This window comes from Lampetra fluviatilis, chromosome 47, assembly GCF_964198595.1.
Source record: "Lampetra fluviatilis chromosome 47, kcLamFluv1.1, whole genome shotgun sequence".
Lineage (NCBI taxonomy): Eukaryota > Metazoa > Chordata > Hyperoartia > Petromyzontiformes > Petromyzontidae > Lampetra > Lampetra fluviatilis.
In genome coordinates, this window is record NC_136321.1 from 7,916,871 (window position 1) to 7,935,976 (window position 19,106).

Sequence of the window (19,106 nt, forward strand, 5' to 3'; positions counted from 1 at the left end):
CGTGAGTGGTGCCGACCTCCCACGCCCTCGTGTACCGTACCAGCCTTCATAGGCGCTCTTAAACAGCACTTGCCCCAACAGCCTGTTATAGGGGCTATACAGGGAATCTTTGTCTTTGTTTGCGCATATGTGCGGCGGGGCATTCTCTCGCGGCTTTGAACGCAGCTCGTCTGTGCTCGTCTTGCCGTGGCCTGTGACCATGCGACCTTCGACCCCCAGTCAAATCAGGTCTCGGCCTAGAGCCGAGGGGCACAGCGGCGGGACGGGGGGAAGGGGGGGGGACCGCCGATGGTTTGAGTTCAAACAGGGCCCCAGCTCTGTGCTGGAGGGCAGTGCGCTCTGGGATGCGCCGACCGACCTTCGGATAAGACGTTAAGTCGACATTCTATTTGCTCCGCGGATGGAGCCCCGAGTCTCCCGTGGCACTCTTCAATCAGACGCTTCGACTCCAGTGTCCTGGCAGCGATCCCACGACGGGTCAGAAAAACACGTCTGGCCTGGTCAAATTACCCACCGCTTGGATGCTGCCCAAATATCAAGACTTCCCCTGTGTGGGCTGGACATCTCTAACAAAGAGACGTATGGTTCTCAGCGGAGTTACCCTGCATAAATATGTCCTAAACTAAACAACTTATGCAAAGTCACGTTAATGTTTTATTCTCAAACTTAGCAGTAATTCTGGATTTTTCGTTGACATTTTCACAGTACTTTACAGTGAGGAGTTTAGTTTTTTTGTGCTGTAAAAAATATGTACCTTGCAGGGCTGATTTGTTTTCCCATGATCCTTTCCTTCACCCACAATGCCGTGCTGTGGAGAAAGCCGCCCTCCTTCATGTAGCCTCCCTGTTGCGTGAGCAGGGCCGTGAGACCGGCCTTCCATGTGCTGCTCAACTTCTCTCTCAGCTCATCTGCGCAGGGTAAAAAAAACAAATTCAACCACTTTTATTGTCTTGTATAAATATTAACTTGAAAAATGGGCCAGGAAAACATTTTACAAAAAACAGGAACTAAAAGGGCACAAGTAGTAACACTCGGCTCTTCATAATTTTTTTTATGATTAAATCCACCCATATCATAAAGCTCCATAAAAAGTTAAACATCGTGTTGATGTATATTCTGGCACGATCCTATGTTTATCACATACACTACATTTGTAACACGCTGGTATGCACGGTTAAGGAAAATTGGGGCATTAGTCGTGTTTACACGTATGAAAATAAACCAGTTCAGCACAACCGTTCACAACACAATGTTTCCAAAAATAAACCACCCCGTTTAGGTGGTTCAAATACATAAATCACTGTATCTCGTTGTGCACGAGTGGGTGGATCGGTTAAAATTATTCTGCTGAATCGGTTTATTTTTATGCAGGTCAAGAAGTTGCGTGTAGTGTATCGGCAACACATTTTTGTCAAGGGGAATCCACAATGGGCAGATGCAGCGACTGGGCCAGTACCTATATAACCGCGGTTGTTATTCGATGTGTTATCTATCGGTAACCGCTAAAGGAATCGAACATGGACGTCACATGTCAAGCAATCGATGATCGAATCTGGTAAAGTTTTAGCAACGATCGAACCAATTGGCAAGTGCGAACGTTCGAACAGTAAGGCAGGAGGAACCAATGTGATTGGTCACGTCACAACCCATTATATATAACAAAATATATATATACTTTTGAAAGTTACAGCCCTTCGTCAGTTATAGCTAGATGAATGCTTCACCATGCCGTGTCGGTCACGGGAGTTGTTTGACCAAACTTCCCCACACTAATGAGAGTGGGTGGTTTTATTGATCATTGTTTTGCATGTCATTATCAATATTGCTGAAAAAGAAACTGAAACCCTGAAATTAACCCTACACACCACCCAGACAGAAAATGCACAGTGTGTTATACAGTCACGACATCCGTCCCACACACACTTCCAAATAGAATCACACGAGGTCTCAACAGAGCCAACGACTGCAGAAAAAAGTTCAATTGTGGGGGACGGGCATCGCCAATAACACAATTCGCAAAAACAACGTTTACTGGGCCCCCAGCACAGGAAATCCCTTCCGTTCACGTGGAAAAACGAGAGCAAGTTGCGGCAATCGCCGCCCGTGAACCTTTTGGGAAAAGCTCAATATGGCAGGAGCAGTGGGGATGTGTGGGCTCCGGACAGGAACTTGCCAGGGAGGTGACGGGCAGCACAGGAATGTTCCCAGCAGTATGGCACGCGTAAAAATCGAGGGTTAAAAAAAAAAATCAGTTCGGCTCGATGTATTTTTAGCCCTCGACTTTCGATCTGGGACACTAATTTCGAAAAAATGTTTCAAAACGAGCCAGCCACGGGAACATTATTATTTAATAGGCCTACGCCCTCCGGGAGCCGAGGTCTCATCTGCTTGTTTGTGGACATTAATGAGAAACAAAAACTCCCACGGCACGCAGCGGTCCGGTGTCGTCGCTAAATCTGCCAACAATTTGGTCGTTGCTCCTCAAAACAACCGAACAGAGAGAGAGGGATGCTCCCACAATCATCTCAGCGCTCGGCTAATGATCGCCAACTCTCGGCGGGCATGACGGCCCTGCATTAGAATTGCCACCTGTCCTGGTTTTCCCAGGATTGTCTTTCTGTTTGAGGTAGCTGATCTGGGAAAACCAGTACATGGCTTTTGTCAGTTAAGTAATATTACACCCACCCTACGGACAATGCATCACACGTATTTCTCCCATCTTCCGGTATTGCAAAGAATTCTTCTTCTATATGCTTATATATTTATTTTATTTTTATTTTACTTTTATTTTAAAAAAATTAACCTACGTGACTTTACCGAAAAAACCTAAGAATATGAATCCTTGCAGTCACGAAAGCTTCAAATCTAGAATTAATTCTTCTTCCCAGTTTTTTGTTGTACCGCAGAGGTGGCAACCCAAGCCATTATCACCGCCACCGGGCGGTTCAAGAGACCGACCGCCTTATTTGGGCGCTTCCTGGCCATGACGATCAGAGGCAGGCGGGGCCGCATCATTTTGTGATTTCGCGGAAGAGGGGGGGGGGGTGACCTGACCAAAACCACATGGCGGAGGAAGGTTGTGTCGTCAGCCACGTGACGCCGTGTTGGCCGCAAGGTGGTTGCGGCCTACGGGGGAAGGTTTAAAGGTTTTAGACAGCTGCGGCTGAGATTCTGGCAGAGGCCCCAACGCGTGGCACGACCAACTCCACGGTGTCCCACGCAACCCGTAAACGAACTCCCCTTCCAGAATTTGTCTCGCTCTCGCGCCTTCCGGACCAAACCTTGGATTGTCGACGCAGCCCCAAAATATGAAGAGCGAGCAACCGCGGGGATGACGCATCGTGATTGAAAGAAGCCACTGGAGCTATGCACTTTTAAATCTGGAATGAAAACTCATTTCTTTAAAACTGCTTATCGTGTTTGTTGTTCTCCCCCCTCGCCTCTGATTTGTTCAGCTGGCAACGTACGGTGCGAAAGAAGTCCAACATACATACATTTTTTGCGTCTCCTTGACTTATGTTTTGGTTTTACTAAACGATGATTATGATGATGACCCACAAATGAGTGCATTCATACTTGCAGGGAAATTGGCCATATTAACCAATAAATGAAATATTACATAGCATTTGTACACAGTAAACAGTTGTTATGAAAGATATAAAATATATATCCAGTAATGCACAAAAAGTAAACGATACTGGACTGTTTAACTAGTTACGTAAAACCTAAATTTTAAGTTAAATGTAAAAAGAGTGTCTTTTTACATTTAACTTAATCCGCTTTGAAAGAATCCCTTTCCCCATTCGTTTTGCCACCGCCACTTCCGCCACCGCCACCGCATGAATCCCAAACGCCTCGTATTCGCGGGCGGCTCGGGCAAACGAGACGCCATTTCTACATCGCGAGGCATGGGTTACTGTGACGTCTCGGGGTGAAGCCGTCAAGTGTGTGTGTCGGTGGAACGCGCAACTCCATAAAGACATCAAAATGGTTCTCCCACGTGCCCACGATGCCACGGCCACCACCACCGCCGCTGTGCGCTGCATTCCAAGGAACCGTTTTAAAGCCTTCGCTGCTGCTGCTTTCTCAGCGAGGCACAGGGTTGGTTTATAATTAAAACAAGCCTCTGTCTTTTTAATGGGTCGACGCTATCTTTAGCCCAAGTCCCAAATTTAGCGCGCGTCCCCATCGAAAAATTGCGATCCAGTATTGAAAGAAATTTCTAACACGCTGTCCTATCTCCGACATGAATCCTGTCTTTAAATCATGGTCCGACATATAAGATGGGTCCTGTCTTTAACATGCATCCTTTGGTAGACACTGAACATGTGTTTAAAATGGATCCTATCTTTAACACCGTCTTCAAAAATGGCCCTCGACTTAATACGGGTCTATAATTGACTGACCCCATGTTCAACAATGACCCGATCTCTAACTTGGTCGATATATTTAACACGGGCAACACTTTCAACAGTGACAATGACCCTCGAGTGATATGTTTGGTGATGAACACTGCTGAACATCCGTGTTACAAACATCGCTCATGAGAAATACCGTTTTGTAACGCACGCAAACCATACATCACTTCTTTACTTGTTACGGCTAGACATTTCCACAAGACAATGTCCGAGCGAGCAGTGCACCATGTCGTGTCGGAGAACGGCCCCAGGAATAAGACATCGCAGAACTACTTCTGAGGTCACTCTTTATTCAGATTAGGGGCATGCCTGCTACACACGTCAATCAAAGCAAAACACACTGCATGAGAATAACTCCAATTCATACAAAAACATTGAATATCATGTTTTTTTTGGGTGCAATCAATCCTGAGTGGGCTGAGACCATTGACGCACTATACTCAGGGCAGCATTAAGTTTGATGGGAGCTCAGGGACTTTCTAGTTTAAGGGCCACTTCTGTGAACTAAATTCCTTGCCTCGACTGTTTTAAAGCCACCCATGCCCCATAACAAAAGGCCCCCACTGCTATTCGCTTTGTTGATTTCAGTTCCAGTTGTTAAATGTGATGTACAAACTTTGAAGCAAAATCAAAGTCCAAACGCACAAAACGATTTCAGTATCGGCGATGCTATGGCTTCAACGACCAAATTACCCGTGGGATTTATCATATCACTACGACAGTGTTGCGTGTTTCAATCATTGTGAAGCAGTTCATATATTGGGGGGAAGGGGGAGGGGGGACACTTCAGAGTGCGGGCTGCAGCCCCTAAAGCCCTGGCATGAACCCAGCCACGCTGGACTCAACGTGGACATTCGTCTTCTTGGTTCTTTCGGTAAAGTCACGTAGAATGGAAATAATAAAATAATATTATAAAGAACAAAGTCGCGTAGAATGGAAATAATAAAATAATGGAAATAAAACATAATAAAATAATTCTCACGACATTTCGGCCACAACGCAAGCAGCCGTCCTCAGGTGAAGAACAGGTCTGTCGAGAAGACAGAGTTCAGACAGAGTTCAGACTCAGTCTTCTCGACAGACCTGTTCTTCACCTGAGGACGGCTGCTTGCGTTGTGGCCGAAACGTCGTGAGAATTATTTTATTATGTTTAATTTTTATTATTTGATTATTTCCATTCTACGTGACTTTACCGAAAGAACCAAGAAGATGAATCCCTGCAGTCACGAAAGCTTTAAATCGAAAAGTGGACATTCGTGTTTCACTTAACGCAACCCCCGTGTGCATTCACACAGCACTTAACTTAGCCTCGTGAACATTCGTGAGGCACTTAACGTAACCTCGCATGCGTTTGTTTTGTCAATTAACATAGAATCGTGTATATACATGATCCACTTAACCTAGTCGCGTGTGCATTTATGTTTCCCTCCACGTAGCCTCGACTACATTCGCGTGTCACTTAACATACCATCGTGTAAATTCGAGTGCCATTCAACGTAGCCTTGTGTACGTGCATGCGTCAATTAACGCAGCCCCATGGACACGCGTGTTCACTTCACGTAACCTCACACGTGTTCGCGTGTAACTTAATAATGTAGCCTGGTGTGAATTCACACTTCACTTAACATAACCTCGCGTACACTCGTGTTTCGCTTCAAGTAGCCTCGAACAGCTCTGTGCGCCAGAGCGAAAGGAATCGTCGCCTAGCGATGGCAAAGACAGGCGGTTGCAATTTAAATGGTTAAAAAGTAACCACTTAACAAAAAAACTACCTTTGCGAAAATCACCTGCGCGTGTCATGTGATTTACTTCTAATTCACGGTCAGTTCCAGTCGGCAATACCGCAAAGTAAAGTAATTTAAAAAAATTCTAGACATAACTAGTAGTAATGTGCATCGTGATGCTATGGTTTTAACGACTAAATGAAACCATATAATGTATCACAGTGCCGCAGTATTGAGTTTCAATCGTAACAAAGCACTGTATTTTTATTATTTGGGGGGGGGACCCTAAAAATACCAGGGCCTAGGCTGCAGCCCCCACATTAAGCCAGCCCTGGCCACACTTGAGAACCTGGTTTCATCACCGTTAGGCAACGCAAACCCCCCGGATTAGGAACCAGGATCTCAGTGGTGCCGGCTCAACGTCTCTAACTGCTCTGAGCCACCGGGCAAACCCCTAATAGAGTGTCTCTCTTCCACCCCCAGAGTGTCTCTCTCCCACCCCCAGAGTGTCTCTCTTCCACCCCCAGAGTGTCTCTCTCCCACCCCCAGAGTGTCTCTCTCCCACCCCCAGAGTGTCTCTCTCCCACCCCCAGAGTGTCTCTCTTCCACCCCCAGAGTGTCTCTCTCCCACCCCCAGAGTGTCTCTCTCCCACCCCCAGAGTGTCTCTCTCCCACCCCCAGAGTGTCTCTCTCCCACCCCCAGAGTGTCTCTCTCCCACCCCCAGAGTGTCTCTCTCCCACCCCCAGAGTGTCTCTCTCCCACCCCCAGAGTGTCTCTCTCCCACCGCCAGAGTGTCTCTCTCCCACCCCCAGAGTTTCTCTCTCCCACCCCCAGAGTGTCTCTCTCCCACCCCCAGAGTGTCTCTCTCCCACCCCCAGAGTTTCTCTCTCCCACCTGCAGAGTTTACAGCGCAAAGAGCGGCAGCGCTGGCGTTCGCACTTCAGCCGGTGTGGGACGCAGCGTAGCGTTGGGTCTGGGAATGCCGTCTGGATTCGGTCAACAACTCTATAAAGATCGCTCGGTCGACAGGCAGAAAACCCAGCGACGTCTCCTTTCATATTTTGAAACATTCCTTTGTTTTTCTTGATGAATCTCTTTTTTTACTTTGCACCCCCCCCGCCCCCCCCCCCATTTCCATTCGTGCTCTTGTACGAATGGGGTCTTGCTTCGTTCAGCCGACACCAGCCCTCGCTATCATGAGCAGAGGGATTGAGCGCTATCGCTATCGTCCACGCACATGAAGCAACGACAAATGAGACTAATGATCTGTAAAGCGGCACAACGTCCGATACAGATATCCCATCGCAGTGGACATAACACAGCAACACGACGGGGTTATGTAAATATACCTCCTATATACGCGTGTTCACGTTTAAGACTATGCAAGGATACACATTTTTGCAGCGTATATGTACCATTAAATAGTTTTGTTACTATGTACGTACTTGCATGCATATGTTTGCATGCGCACATGACTAATATTTCCACGGCCAGATTTGCGTGTATGCAGAGGCGAGCGATTTTTTTCCCATTTTGATTTGTTTTGGGAGAGCAGTTTGGTTTGTGCCCCGTGCCTCAATCTCGGCGTTGTGCTGGCGCGTTTCTGTGAACTGGCTGTACGGGCTTTGCGGCAAGGCAGGAGACAATGGCAGTCCAGCAAGAGGGTTCGTGAACACAAGTGCTGGCCCTAAGTATGCGTGTGTTTTCTCTCAATGCAGTTGCCTCCCAGACGAAGCAAAAAACACTCTTTACAAGGTGGAATAATTGGCCGAACGTCCAAAAGCAGAACCGTGCTGAAAAATATTTACTTCCCGAATAAGTCACATTATTGTTAATAACGTGGCATTCGAATCGATCTCAGGCCTGATTTACATTTCCTCAGCATTCAATCGGTGAAATGAGCCACCTAGACCCGTCGCGACAAAATCGGAGACCTCCCTCGTAACCAGGACCCCAGACCCTCGCGATAGTTGGATGGGCGACCTTTTCTGCCTAGCGCGGTGCCAATAGGATCTTGTGATTAACTTATTGTAATTGCACGTGGCTTATCGTCTGCCATTAAAAACGATCAACACTTTTAATGGCGCAGCTTATAAACGCGTCGCGGCGTCACCGCCATCATGGGAAATCATCCGAACGGAACAAGAGGGCCAATAAAAACCTCGCGATAACGCCCACTAACTTGTGGGAAATCGCAATAAAAAATTTCTATAAAGGAAAGCAAAAAAAAACGCAAGTAGAAAAAAAAGCACAAAACAAAAACATGGAAAGAGCGTGTTGCTCCATCGATAAACCGAAGAACTACAGATGCAGAGTGAAGTGTAAGGGCAGAGGGCTGGGCACGGGGGGACACCGACTGATGCTATGACCGCGTAGCTTTTCGCTGCTGCTCCACAAAGCGCTCCGATGTGTTTTCGGGTTGCGCCGCTGCGTGCTGTTTGGCACGACGTCCAACGATTACGGTGAAACAAAATGCTCACGGAACTGCACGCAGTCACAACCCGACAACAACAACAACACATCTGAGAGCTGCGACTAACTATGTTAAAAGGTTCTTTCGGTAAAGTCACGTAGAAGGGAAATAATAAAATAATAAAAATAAAACATAATAAAATAATTCTCACGACGTTTCGGCCACAACGCAAGCAGGACGGCTGCTTGCGTTGTGGCTGAAACGTCGTGAGAATTATTTTATTATGTTTTATTTTTATTATTTTATTATTTCCCTTCTACGTGACTTTACCGAAAGAACCAAGAAGATGAATCCCTGCAGTCACGAAAGCTTTACATCGAAATTTAAAGATGTTAAAAGGGTTTCTATTTGGTGTTTGAACATCTTGACACCTGTTTCATTGCAGAGAAAGGGTAAAAACTATTCTTATTTTTCATGATGTTAAACGGCCTCTGCAGGTGCCGTCACTGACGCACGATCGATCCGTGCTTTACGTAATCCCGCACGTGGGCGGCATGATGTATGTGGCATGATTTACGCTGCTCTGTTGTTTTCCTCACAATTATATTCCAATTGCAGCTGTCGGTGCTCAGTCATGCGACAAAAAGGGTTTCACTTCAGAACTCTTGGGAGTGAACTGCCAGGAGATTGGGCCCTGGAAGATGAGATCACGAAACTACTTCTGAAAACCGCGGCGATGGAAATGTTATCCATGCGAGGTGGTACGCTTCTTACTCAGAATGTGAAGTGTTTATCGCACGGCAATCGTAAAGATATGTTAAATCATCAGAGACATAATTATCCAAGTTAAGTGAAACAACTAATTTTGTATGATGGGGTGGTTTTTTTTTTTGGTGACCAGGCTGAGATCATCAACTGCCTATATACTTGAGAATGGTTTCATCACAAGTGACATCTTAGATAATGTGGGAGTACCCACATTTTACCCCACAAAAAAAACCACGGCCCACTTTGCGAACCAGCTGCACGTAGCACAAAGTTCACACTTAGAGCATTTATTTAAAAAAAAAACGTCAGCATATTGCAAACAACCAAAATTCCGCTCAATGCACACACAGGAAATCAAACAAATAAATGAGTCATCTTTTCTCCACATCGGTTTTTTGCATTTGTAGAATGTCATGGGAAAAACATCCACGGGTGCTGCTGCAATTGCCTTCAAATGAAGTGTGGCTTAAATTAAAGTTCAAACCCCACCGCTTACTGGAGGCCCTGCTTTCTATCCAAGGGTGTAAACAACCCTTCATGTACCCCGCATGCATCCTCTGGACCACTGGCACACGATGGCTGACTCGTAAAGAGTCTTTAAACCTCTTGGAAAGAGATGAGATGTCATGCTGTTAAGAAGAGTAAGTGGGCTTGTGTAGGTCACGTTAATAGGGGCGTCGTGGTGGCAAGATGTTAACTACCTCGCCTGGTATGCAGGAGGTCGTGGGTTGGATCCCGACCCTGACGCCTGCTGCTGTATATTTGGAGTGTGCATGTTTTCCTGTGGTCGTGCGGATTTTTCTCCGGCTCTTCCAGTTTTTACCTCCACATTTAGAATCAACATGAATTTAGAATATTTGACTGCTATGAATGTCCACCTGACAAGCGACTTCGTGATAACCAGGTCGCTTTTGAAAAAATTTGCTATATATAGCTCAGTGGGCCTTTATCTAAATAAAAAGTTTAGTTTAGTTTAGTCTAGATAGGATGGCGAAGTGGTACCTATGGGAGAGACGAAGCAAAACGATCGGCTTGTGTGGAGGCGCTACGTGGATTGTTACATCGCACGCGCGTGAGAGGTGATGGTTGCTTTGGAAGGCATTCATCCAGCAGTGGATTGTCCATGACTGATGATGATGATGGAGATCCACAGCATTATTGAGTGTCTCTTAGCAGCAGATGTCAGCAGAAAGGGTGATCTAAGCAAGTGTGATAAACACGCTACTGCTTGTAAGTTTTTTTTTAAATGCCAGGGTATTAAAGGCAAAACACAAACTTTAAATAAAAAGTGAGCATGTACAGCACATCATTTCCTGTCCTGAACGAAGTTGATCTCGGCCTTGACAATGCAAGAGCAGAGCGTAATTCACAGCACATTGAGGATGAGTCTATCTGTGACCACGTAGACTCCCGTTAAAAGTTTAACAATGCCATCTGGACAGCAGTAAAATAAAGCAGTATCAAGTAAAAAATACAAATCGCGCCAAGTTACGCTCAATTAAAATACCGCTTTGTGGAAAACATGCACGAGTGACATCCCACAAGAAGCAGCAGTTAACCATTTCCCAGGATTAGCGGGTATCTGCCGCCCCGTAAAAGTTAACGGGATCGCGATGGGCGCTTCTTTTCGGCCTGGGAAATGAACTGACTTGTGAGATCTCTCTTGCCTAGACCCATAACCTTGCACCGTAAGGACAGAAAAGCAAATGTTATGGCCTTATCGGCAAACTGTCGCAATTTTTCAGGACAGTGTTTGTGATTTTTTTTCATTAGTTTTATATCCAATATTTCTCCAAGACTTCATCCTTCCTCTCATCACTAAGCCACACATGGCAGTCATTTAATATTTTTAAAAATGCATTATCTTACTGCCCTGCACATTTTTGTTATGATCAAAGCAAAAATGTTTTTACTAAATTTAACCTTTATAAAGGCTAGGAGTTTAAGACTACAGAGAAAGTGACCTTGTAGAGCATATCTATGCTCCCATAATATTTCCTTTAATGCCAGTATGCTGAAATATGATATACACACAGTGCATAGGCACACACACACATTGTGCATATACACACACATACAAAGAATGTATGATTCGAAGCCAAATTTCAAAGTGTCTCAACACTCTAACAAGAGCGGTGCTCATCTTTGTAGATATTAAGCCGGTGGTGGACATTCTACATTCATAACACAGGGACCATGCACGGTCAAAAGTATAACCACTTTTAGATTTGAAGTTTTCATGACTGCAAGGATCTCCATACTTAAGCGATTGTCCTTTCGCGGTGTTTGTCCCAAACTGAAGACGGACGCCACTTGTGCTGCGCCCGAAACGTCGTGATTTAATTTAGCTGTTTTCAGTTTAAATTTATTTTATTTTTTTACCTACGTGACTTTACCAAAAAAACCAAAGAGTATAACCACTTTTGTTGACTTGACAATCTGGAATGCTTTATACTGGCCCCGGAAAATCTGACAATGAATCATATTTATTAAGCCTATGACCATATCACACAAAATATGCCCGTTCTCATCTGACCTTGGAAGCCAAGCAGAACTGAGCCTGAACTAGGCTTGGATGGGTGACCATCATGCACAACACAGGTATTGTAGGCTGGTGCGAGACTACATTGTCATCAGAGGGTACGGCAGCAACATCCATCGTTACTCTGGAATTCTAGCCTCCAACTCATGCTGTTGCAGGAGGTGCAAATGGAATCCATTTGACAACCCCAGATGCCATCGGCCCTGCCATGTTTTGATGGTAGGGGGCAATGGTGCTGTGTGTAATCCCAAATGTGTTATTTGTAGATAACGTTTCAGCAGTGGGATGTTTGGTCAACACCAGTTACATTGTATTCTGTTTTTATACATGTAAATATATTTAAAGAAATCAGAGTGCCCAGAGGAAACTCGTGTAAAACATGGGGGAGACACAAGCTCCACACAGTCAAAAATCAAACCCAGGCCACTCTTGCTGTGAGGCACAGGTGTTACCACCATGCCGGTCAAATAAACCCGGCCCGTTACTTGTTAAAATGCATAGGAAAGAAGAAACGCACTCATCGCTGAAAAGCGAATTGTGCCCGTCTCGTCTCCTCATCCGTTGAGGGTTCTAAGGATGCAGTCGCATTTATTTAGATGCTTGCAATACAAATCGCTTCGTGCTCTCGGGAGAGACACCCACGCGATGACGTCAATTCCTCAGTGACAAAGGGCGACGGGGCGTCATCCGCAACGGGACCACGCGCTTGCAGCGACCGCAACGGCGTGATCACGTTGGAGGATGCCGCGAGCAAGCGTGTCTCTCGTCGCCGCACCGGTTATTTGTTACACCATCGCGATCCGTTGGATGCGAAGCTCTGTCGTCGCTAAATCGCTTTTGCAGAGCAGCGTGCCGCTTTTTCACACAGAATCTAAAGTGGTACTCACCCCGAGATAACGTCAAAGGCCTCGGAGGTCACAGAAGGCTGAGTTGGGTTCGAATCCAGATTTCAGCCGCACCGTGATTATGATGGGAGTTATTGAGTGTACAGAGGTGATAATCATAATACTTAAAATGTATATAGCGTCATTGATGCTAATAGCATCCAACAATGCCACACATTAATTATATATATAAAATCCCATATCCAGCCACTAACAAGCAAATTAAAACCCTACTATCAAACAAAATAAAAAATTTGTGAACCAATTAATAAATGGTACCGCAATCAACAAGTGACTGTAAAGACACACGCACACAAAACCCCCATGTTAAGTTTGAGTTTGCAATTCATTTGGGTAAACTTGCAGCTCCAACAATTGAAGATGGCAGTTTGACCGTCATGTGACAATCTCCTAAGCGGGTGTGTGGGAGAGTGTGACAGCTCACCCCCCCCACCCCCAACTGTGTAAATGATCAAAGGGGGATTTGGAAGGATATTTATAAAGTATATGACATTTCCCAATGGATTGATCATCTCCATGATTTGATGGTGCCCACTGCACAATTCTGAATACATTTATTTAAAAAAAGGTAATATAAACACACATTCCAAGACGCCAACTGTAACATGAACTTTACGTGATGGGCACGTTTACGAGAAGCGCGCCAGAAGGAGGAAGTGGCCGGCGAGACTCAGAGTACTTAGCATACTTTTGTCAGAGTAAAGAGTCCGAACATCTGTGTCAGAGCACCCAGTACACCAGCCAGTGACTATACCAGATTCTCAAGTGTGAAGATTTAATTTTCCGAATGAATATGAAACAAATAACATGAACAAAAAAGTAATACAATATTATATTATTTCAACTCCCATCCGAGGAGTGAGTTAACGCATTCACATGTACACGCCTCGGTCAGTCCACTGCTGCATGAGGCAGGCCCTCCTCCAAGTTTGCACGGGCTGAGCAGGTTATGTGACCAATCCTCACCATGCTGGATAGTGCGGGTTGGTGAAAGCAGGGAGCATAAAAGTGGGCGCAAGGAAGTGTAGTACAACAACGGGTCTTGCTGCTCTGCCCCCTGCTGCCTCGCACGTAGCCCCGCAGCCAAAATAACAATTCTCATCCTCTTACTTCTACCGGCACGCAAGGGATATAATTGGTCGGAAAACCATAAATGTCTACGTTTACACAAAAGTATAGTTTTCCATCGTATAATTGCCGGGCAGGCATGCGGATGTGGGATTTCATGGGGCCAAAAACGAATACCGCCACATTGTACTGAAGCTCACTCCAGCCTCCGCCGCAACAGACAAGGCTGACATTAAATGATAAACAAACGCGGACGATGCTTTTCAAGTTTGGAGTGAACAAAGCGGTGGCCGGGTGAAGATTTGTTTACATTTTTAGCGACTCCACTGGAGCTATCGCAGCTCCTTTTTCTGCAGGGAAACAAAATGTTTATTCATCTGGCGAAAAATGTGCAGCGCAATTATCCGTGGCAGGGTTCCATAGGGGTGCTTTTATTTTTAATTCAAAAAAGCAGTTTAACGATGTATATTTTGATAGGATGTGCATTTAAATAGACACATAAATAAGACGCACACGTGTGTATACCAACGGCAATAACAAAAATAACAGCTGATAATGTGTAACAAAAATGTCACGCAAATGTATTGTGACTCGGGAGGGTGTTTTTTTTTATGCAAACGTTTTGCTATTTTCTCCCAGTTACATTGCAAGTGAGCTAAGAGAATCACTTTTTCAGATTACAAAAGACACACTTGGAACTCTCATCGATAGCAGTCCGTCGCCTTTTGTTTTGTTTGAGCAGCCTTTGGAAGAAGACATCACGAAACTACTTCTGAGATTCCTTCCCTTGCCCCAAATTAAGAGGCGCACGTTCTCAAACGTCCCCATTATTTTGGTATCGCATGACGATAAAATACATCTAATTTGTTTAAGTCCTCAGAATTGTAATGCCCCAAATGCTTCTTCTCAGTAGACTTGAGTTAAACCTAGGACTGAAAGGTGGCAGCTACGTGCTTTTGACATGGAAGTTTTTGTTTAACCAGAACTCGAGAGACCAGGATAGTCAAATTTACATAAGCAACCGGCGTCAATTGCTTACGTACAAGCCCAAATTTGCAGGAAATTTTCGAATAAGAAAAAATTGGACTGGCACACCATGGGCCTACTCTTGCAAATGACGTCAGGGGACCTTTAACGCTCACTCGTCAAGCAGACAGCGCATCATCGTGGTCATCACACCCACAGTTATAACCAGGGCGGCCGCTGGATTGAACCGTGGTATTAGTCCCGCTGAGCCACCTGTCCCCCTTCTGTACGAGGCTCTAAAATAAACACAATGTCACATGAGGTGAATTTTAAAAATAAAGTTTTGCGGTATGGTGAGTTTGTGTAAAACATTTTATATCTCATTGTCAGAAAATCCTTTGCATATGCACACACGTAGACACGCATATACATTTTACAATAACGTTGTGCCCTTATAAACCTCAACGTTCATCCTACAAAGTCCTATCACAAGGGAGAAACACAAAAACAAATGTTTTGTTGTTGCCCGTATTGAAACGGCTGTACGTCATATGGACCTGAAAACTCAATTTCCCTGTACAAGAATACGGGTAAACCGTGTGGATTGACAGGTATGCTACCACGTAGAAGCCGGTTATGAAGGGGAATTATCCCATACTTGAGGTCGGCAACCAAAATAACAAGAAGATAAAAAAAAATTCGAAATCGGTAAAAAAAAAAATATCGAAATCGTAAAAAAAAAACCTCAATATTTCAAGAGCTGCAATGCACCGTGTGGTGAATACGAGACGGTGGTCCTAAAAAGAAAACATCGCGAAACAACAATACTTAAAGAGCAACCGCATGCGGCGCCGGAAGAACAGGTTGCCAGCCGTGAAGACAGACTTATGATTTTGTCAGATTAACCTTACAACAATAATAATGTCCAATATCCAAATAATATAACAACAACCATGCCCTGTATCTACAAAAGCCTCACCGCGTCTCAAGGTCCTGCAGTATTACACGGGGCAAATTCCTTTCAAAATGTCGCTGTAAAAGTGGAAATAACCTCGAGCAAAGCACAAACACATGGGGTTAACACCGAAAGGTGTGCACAGATGGATTCATGAATTTGTTTTTGCTGTACAGACATATGGCAGCCAATTGACAGCTCAGAAGACCTTCACTCAAGACCCTTTTTTTTAGAATGGTACCCTTTGGGATGTTTGTCCAATTTCATTTTTAGTATTTGTGTGTGTGTGGGGGGTGAAATCAGAGTTCCTTGGGAACACTATGCACGAGAGAAAAGATTACGCTCTAAAAAGTGAATAGCCACCCGATGGGCGAGTGTCTCAGAGGTCAGAGGACTGAGCAGGCACGGGCTGAGGCCTAAGGTTGGAAACCAGTCACCTGTGATTAAACCAGACTTTCAAAAGTTGATTGTCTCGATAACGAAATCACACGCAAAAAAATCCATCACCACTAATTAGCATTCATTTAATTCAGGAGAAAACTACATTTCAAAAAAGGATCGATGTCACGCAACTTATTTTCAGTGGCAGAAAAGTACCACCCACTACCATGTGACCAGAGGTCACTTAAAGAGATCTCAGAGGTCGCTCTGATCTCCACTTCCACCATGGGCTGTTCTCGAACACAAAGGGTTGCAAATGCTCTAAGAGAGAGCTCAATGGATTCTTCACTTCACGCTTGAAATTGTATCCACAGTTAAATCAACAACCCGCTCAATGCACTTCTACCCAATTCCCACAGCCCTGCACAGGTGATGGGCATTCTCACGAAACACGACGAGATCCCCCAGGTAATCCGCCAAACCCAGAACACGGACGAACATCGCTAACAAATGAAGCTGTCAAAAAATGCAGGCGCGCCAGTTTACATCTTGTCATCTGTGCTGCATCTTGCTTCTAGCTCCGGCCTTAAGTTTGGGCGGAAGGAAATGCATTCCAGAACCCTAAATAAGTCGCCTGCCGGACCAACCCCCCCAAATCTCCCCCCCCCCCAACTCTGCGTACTCTCCCGCTCATTCCCGCGCTGGCCGAGAAAGATGCATTCTGGCCGAACAAGATGCATTCTTTATTTGAACCCGCCCGCCCCCCTCCCTCCATCCCGCCCACCCCACCCACCGATGTATTTGCCTGCTCATTCCCTCATTCCTTTCATTCGTACATTTCACATAAACACCGAGGGAAACATCCGACTGTCACGAGCACTTCCACTGGGAAGATGAGCGGAGTCTCCCGTGAGAAACCGGGGGTTCGGGTATTACTTAGTGGGGGGGGAGGGGGAGGGGTGTGTTTGCCGTAGAGCGACTGCCTGCGGTGATGGGAAGCACTGCCGCCCCCGGTTCTGGCAAGAAGGTTTGGGGCAATTAAGCTGACGAAACAAATTGGCGATCGTGGCCACAGCTGTCTGCCGTCCAATCGAGAAAAACCCGGGCATTGGTTTGAATTTGTTCGGTACCTTTGGAGCGTTTAGTAAGCACGGGCATGTGCGTGCGTGCGTACACACGTGTTGCATACATTTCAACTAAAAACAGCCGTTCGCTCTCTTGTGCAGGAGTTCTGGGCCTTTCAAATTTGTTCCTTGACAATCCCTCGGTGAACCGGTGGCTACATCCTGCAAGCACAGTGATTGAGAGCTTTGATCGCAACGTTGGTCGGGGGGGGAGGGGGGGGCAGCACCCCCCAATCAACAAGCGAAGCCACCAAACCCGGCTCTCCCCCATGCCGCATTAAAAGGAAGCTGGCGCCGATCCCACCTCAGCTGCGCTCACGTTCACCGCCACCCTCCACCGGGCTCTCTGCGCAAGGGACCGAGTCGTGCCGCTTGTTATCGTTACACGAATGACTGAGCCGCTCTAATAGAGGGGCCACTTCAATAACCGCAAGAGCATTAGGCTGCGTAGCATTTAAAATCAGCGGGCGATAGGGGAACGGTTCCGCCAATGCACCTGCGCCTCCTGTACTGTGTGGGCTGGCGGGCGCTATGATAAACGGAAGTGTAATATCGGCCCCTGTGTTCCGCCGCTGTGTGTGCGTGCGTGTGCGAGTCCGAGGCCTCTGTCTGAGATTGACAAGAGACGCTGCCCATGCCACTGCGTCGCCAAACTGTAACCTTGAGAGCCATGGTGAACATTCTCTCCTTGGCTTATGCTCCATGCCTTTGATGGCCACCTGTCCTAATAATGAGCCCGATTTGAAATAGAAATGTACTTGTGTTCAGGGGGAGCAGTTGCGGAGTGGTTCGCGCGCTGCATTGTAAACACGCTCGCCGATGTTCGATTCCGGGCCTTGGGCCCCAGGCCCCTTCGCTAACCCGCGATGCCCAGCAAGATGAATAATAACTAGTTGGTTATAGATAGCGTCGTTCCTGCAAATTTCTCCCTCAAAATCACCGAGGAGCCACAGACAAGCTGGAAGGCAGCCAGGCGGTGAGCCGGCACCAACGATTGCTCACAAGCTCTGCAGTCCTCTGTATATTCAGATGTTTTCAGCCAATTAATCAGTGTTCGTACATGTGGGAGGAAAATGGAGCACGCGGAGAAAACCCATGTGTGCGAGGGGGTAACACTATCCCCTTACGGAAGGGACAGATTAATTTAGTCCACACTTTTACTGGACCGCCTTCTCCTGGCAAGCCAGGGTATGGCAACCTCGACGCTCATGGGAAGGGAGTTGCCCAACTTTTGCTGAGATCTACCAACCCTCGCTGCCTCCACAGTGCTGGATTACAGGCCACGTGCATAGCCACGACCGCCCGGCTGAAGCCTGATAAATAACCACCATGATGATCATTCACGCAGCAGTGCATTGACAAAGGGCTGGCAATTATTACGACTATTATTGTGTTAAAGAGAAACATATATACATTGTATTTTTCTACAGGCAAGTAGTATCAGGTTTCTGAACATGAAAAAATGCATTGAATTAATGAAACGTCAACAATTTTAAAACAATTACAAACCCATCATGATTTGGGTGGATACAAGTTTTTCATACCAATTAACAAAAAAAGTTAATATAAAGGTACAGTCGTGCATTTTAGGATTACCGTGGCAAAATTGTCACTCAACATGTGTGCGGGCCTGTGTTATGGGGAGTGTTGGCGCAGTGGTCAGCGTGCTGTACTATGAACCTGCAAAACTGAGTTCCATTCCCGTTCAAAGCCAACAGCGGTGATGAATATTTAAACTGGTGCTGGGTATAGTGCGGTGTGTAGACATCGCCCCTGGGAGCACAAAGGCGGGCAGGCGTAGTGCTGGCCACTCGCCAGAGATCGCAACCGGGTACCCGATA

The 19,106-nt window shown here is 46.0% G+C and overlaps 1 protein-coding gene across 1 annotated transcript in view; it reads right to left on the reverse strand.

Moving 5' to 3' along the window:
- LTN1 (listerin E3 ubiquitin protein ligase 1) overlaps positions 1-19,106 on the reverse strand; it is a 183,175-nt gene that overhangs the window by 48,970 nt on the left and 115,099 nt on the right. The window contains exon 16 of the mRNA XM_078877327.1: positions 755-908. Coding sequence (XP_078733453.1) covers positions 755-908 — 154 coding nt within the window. The remainder of the gene's footprint in view (positions 1-754; positions 909-19,106) is intronic.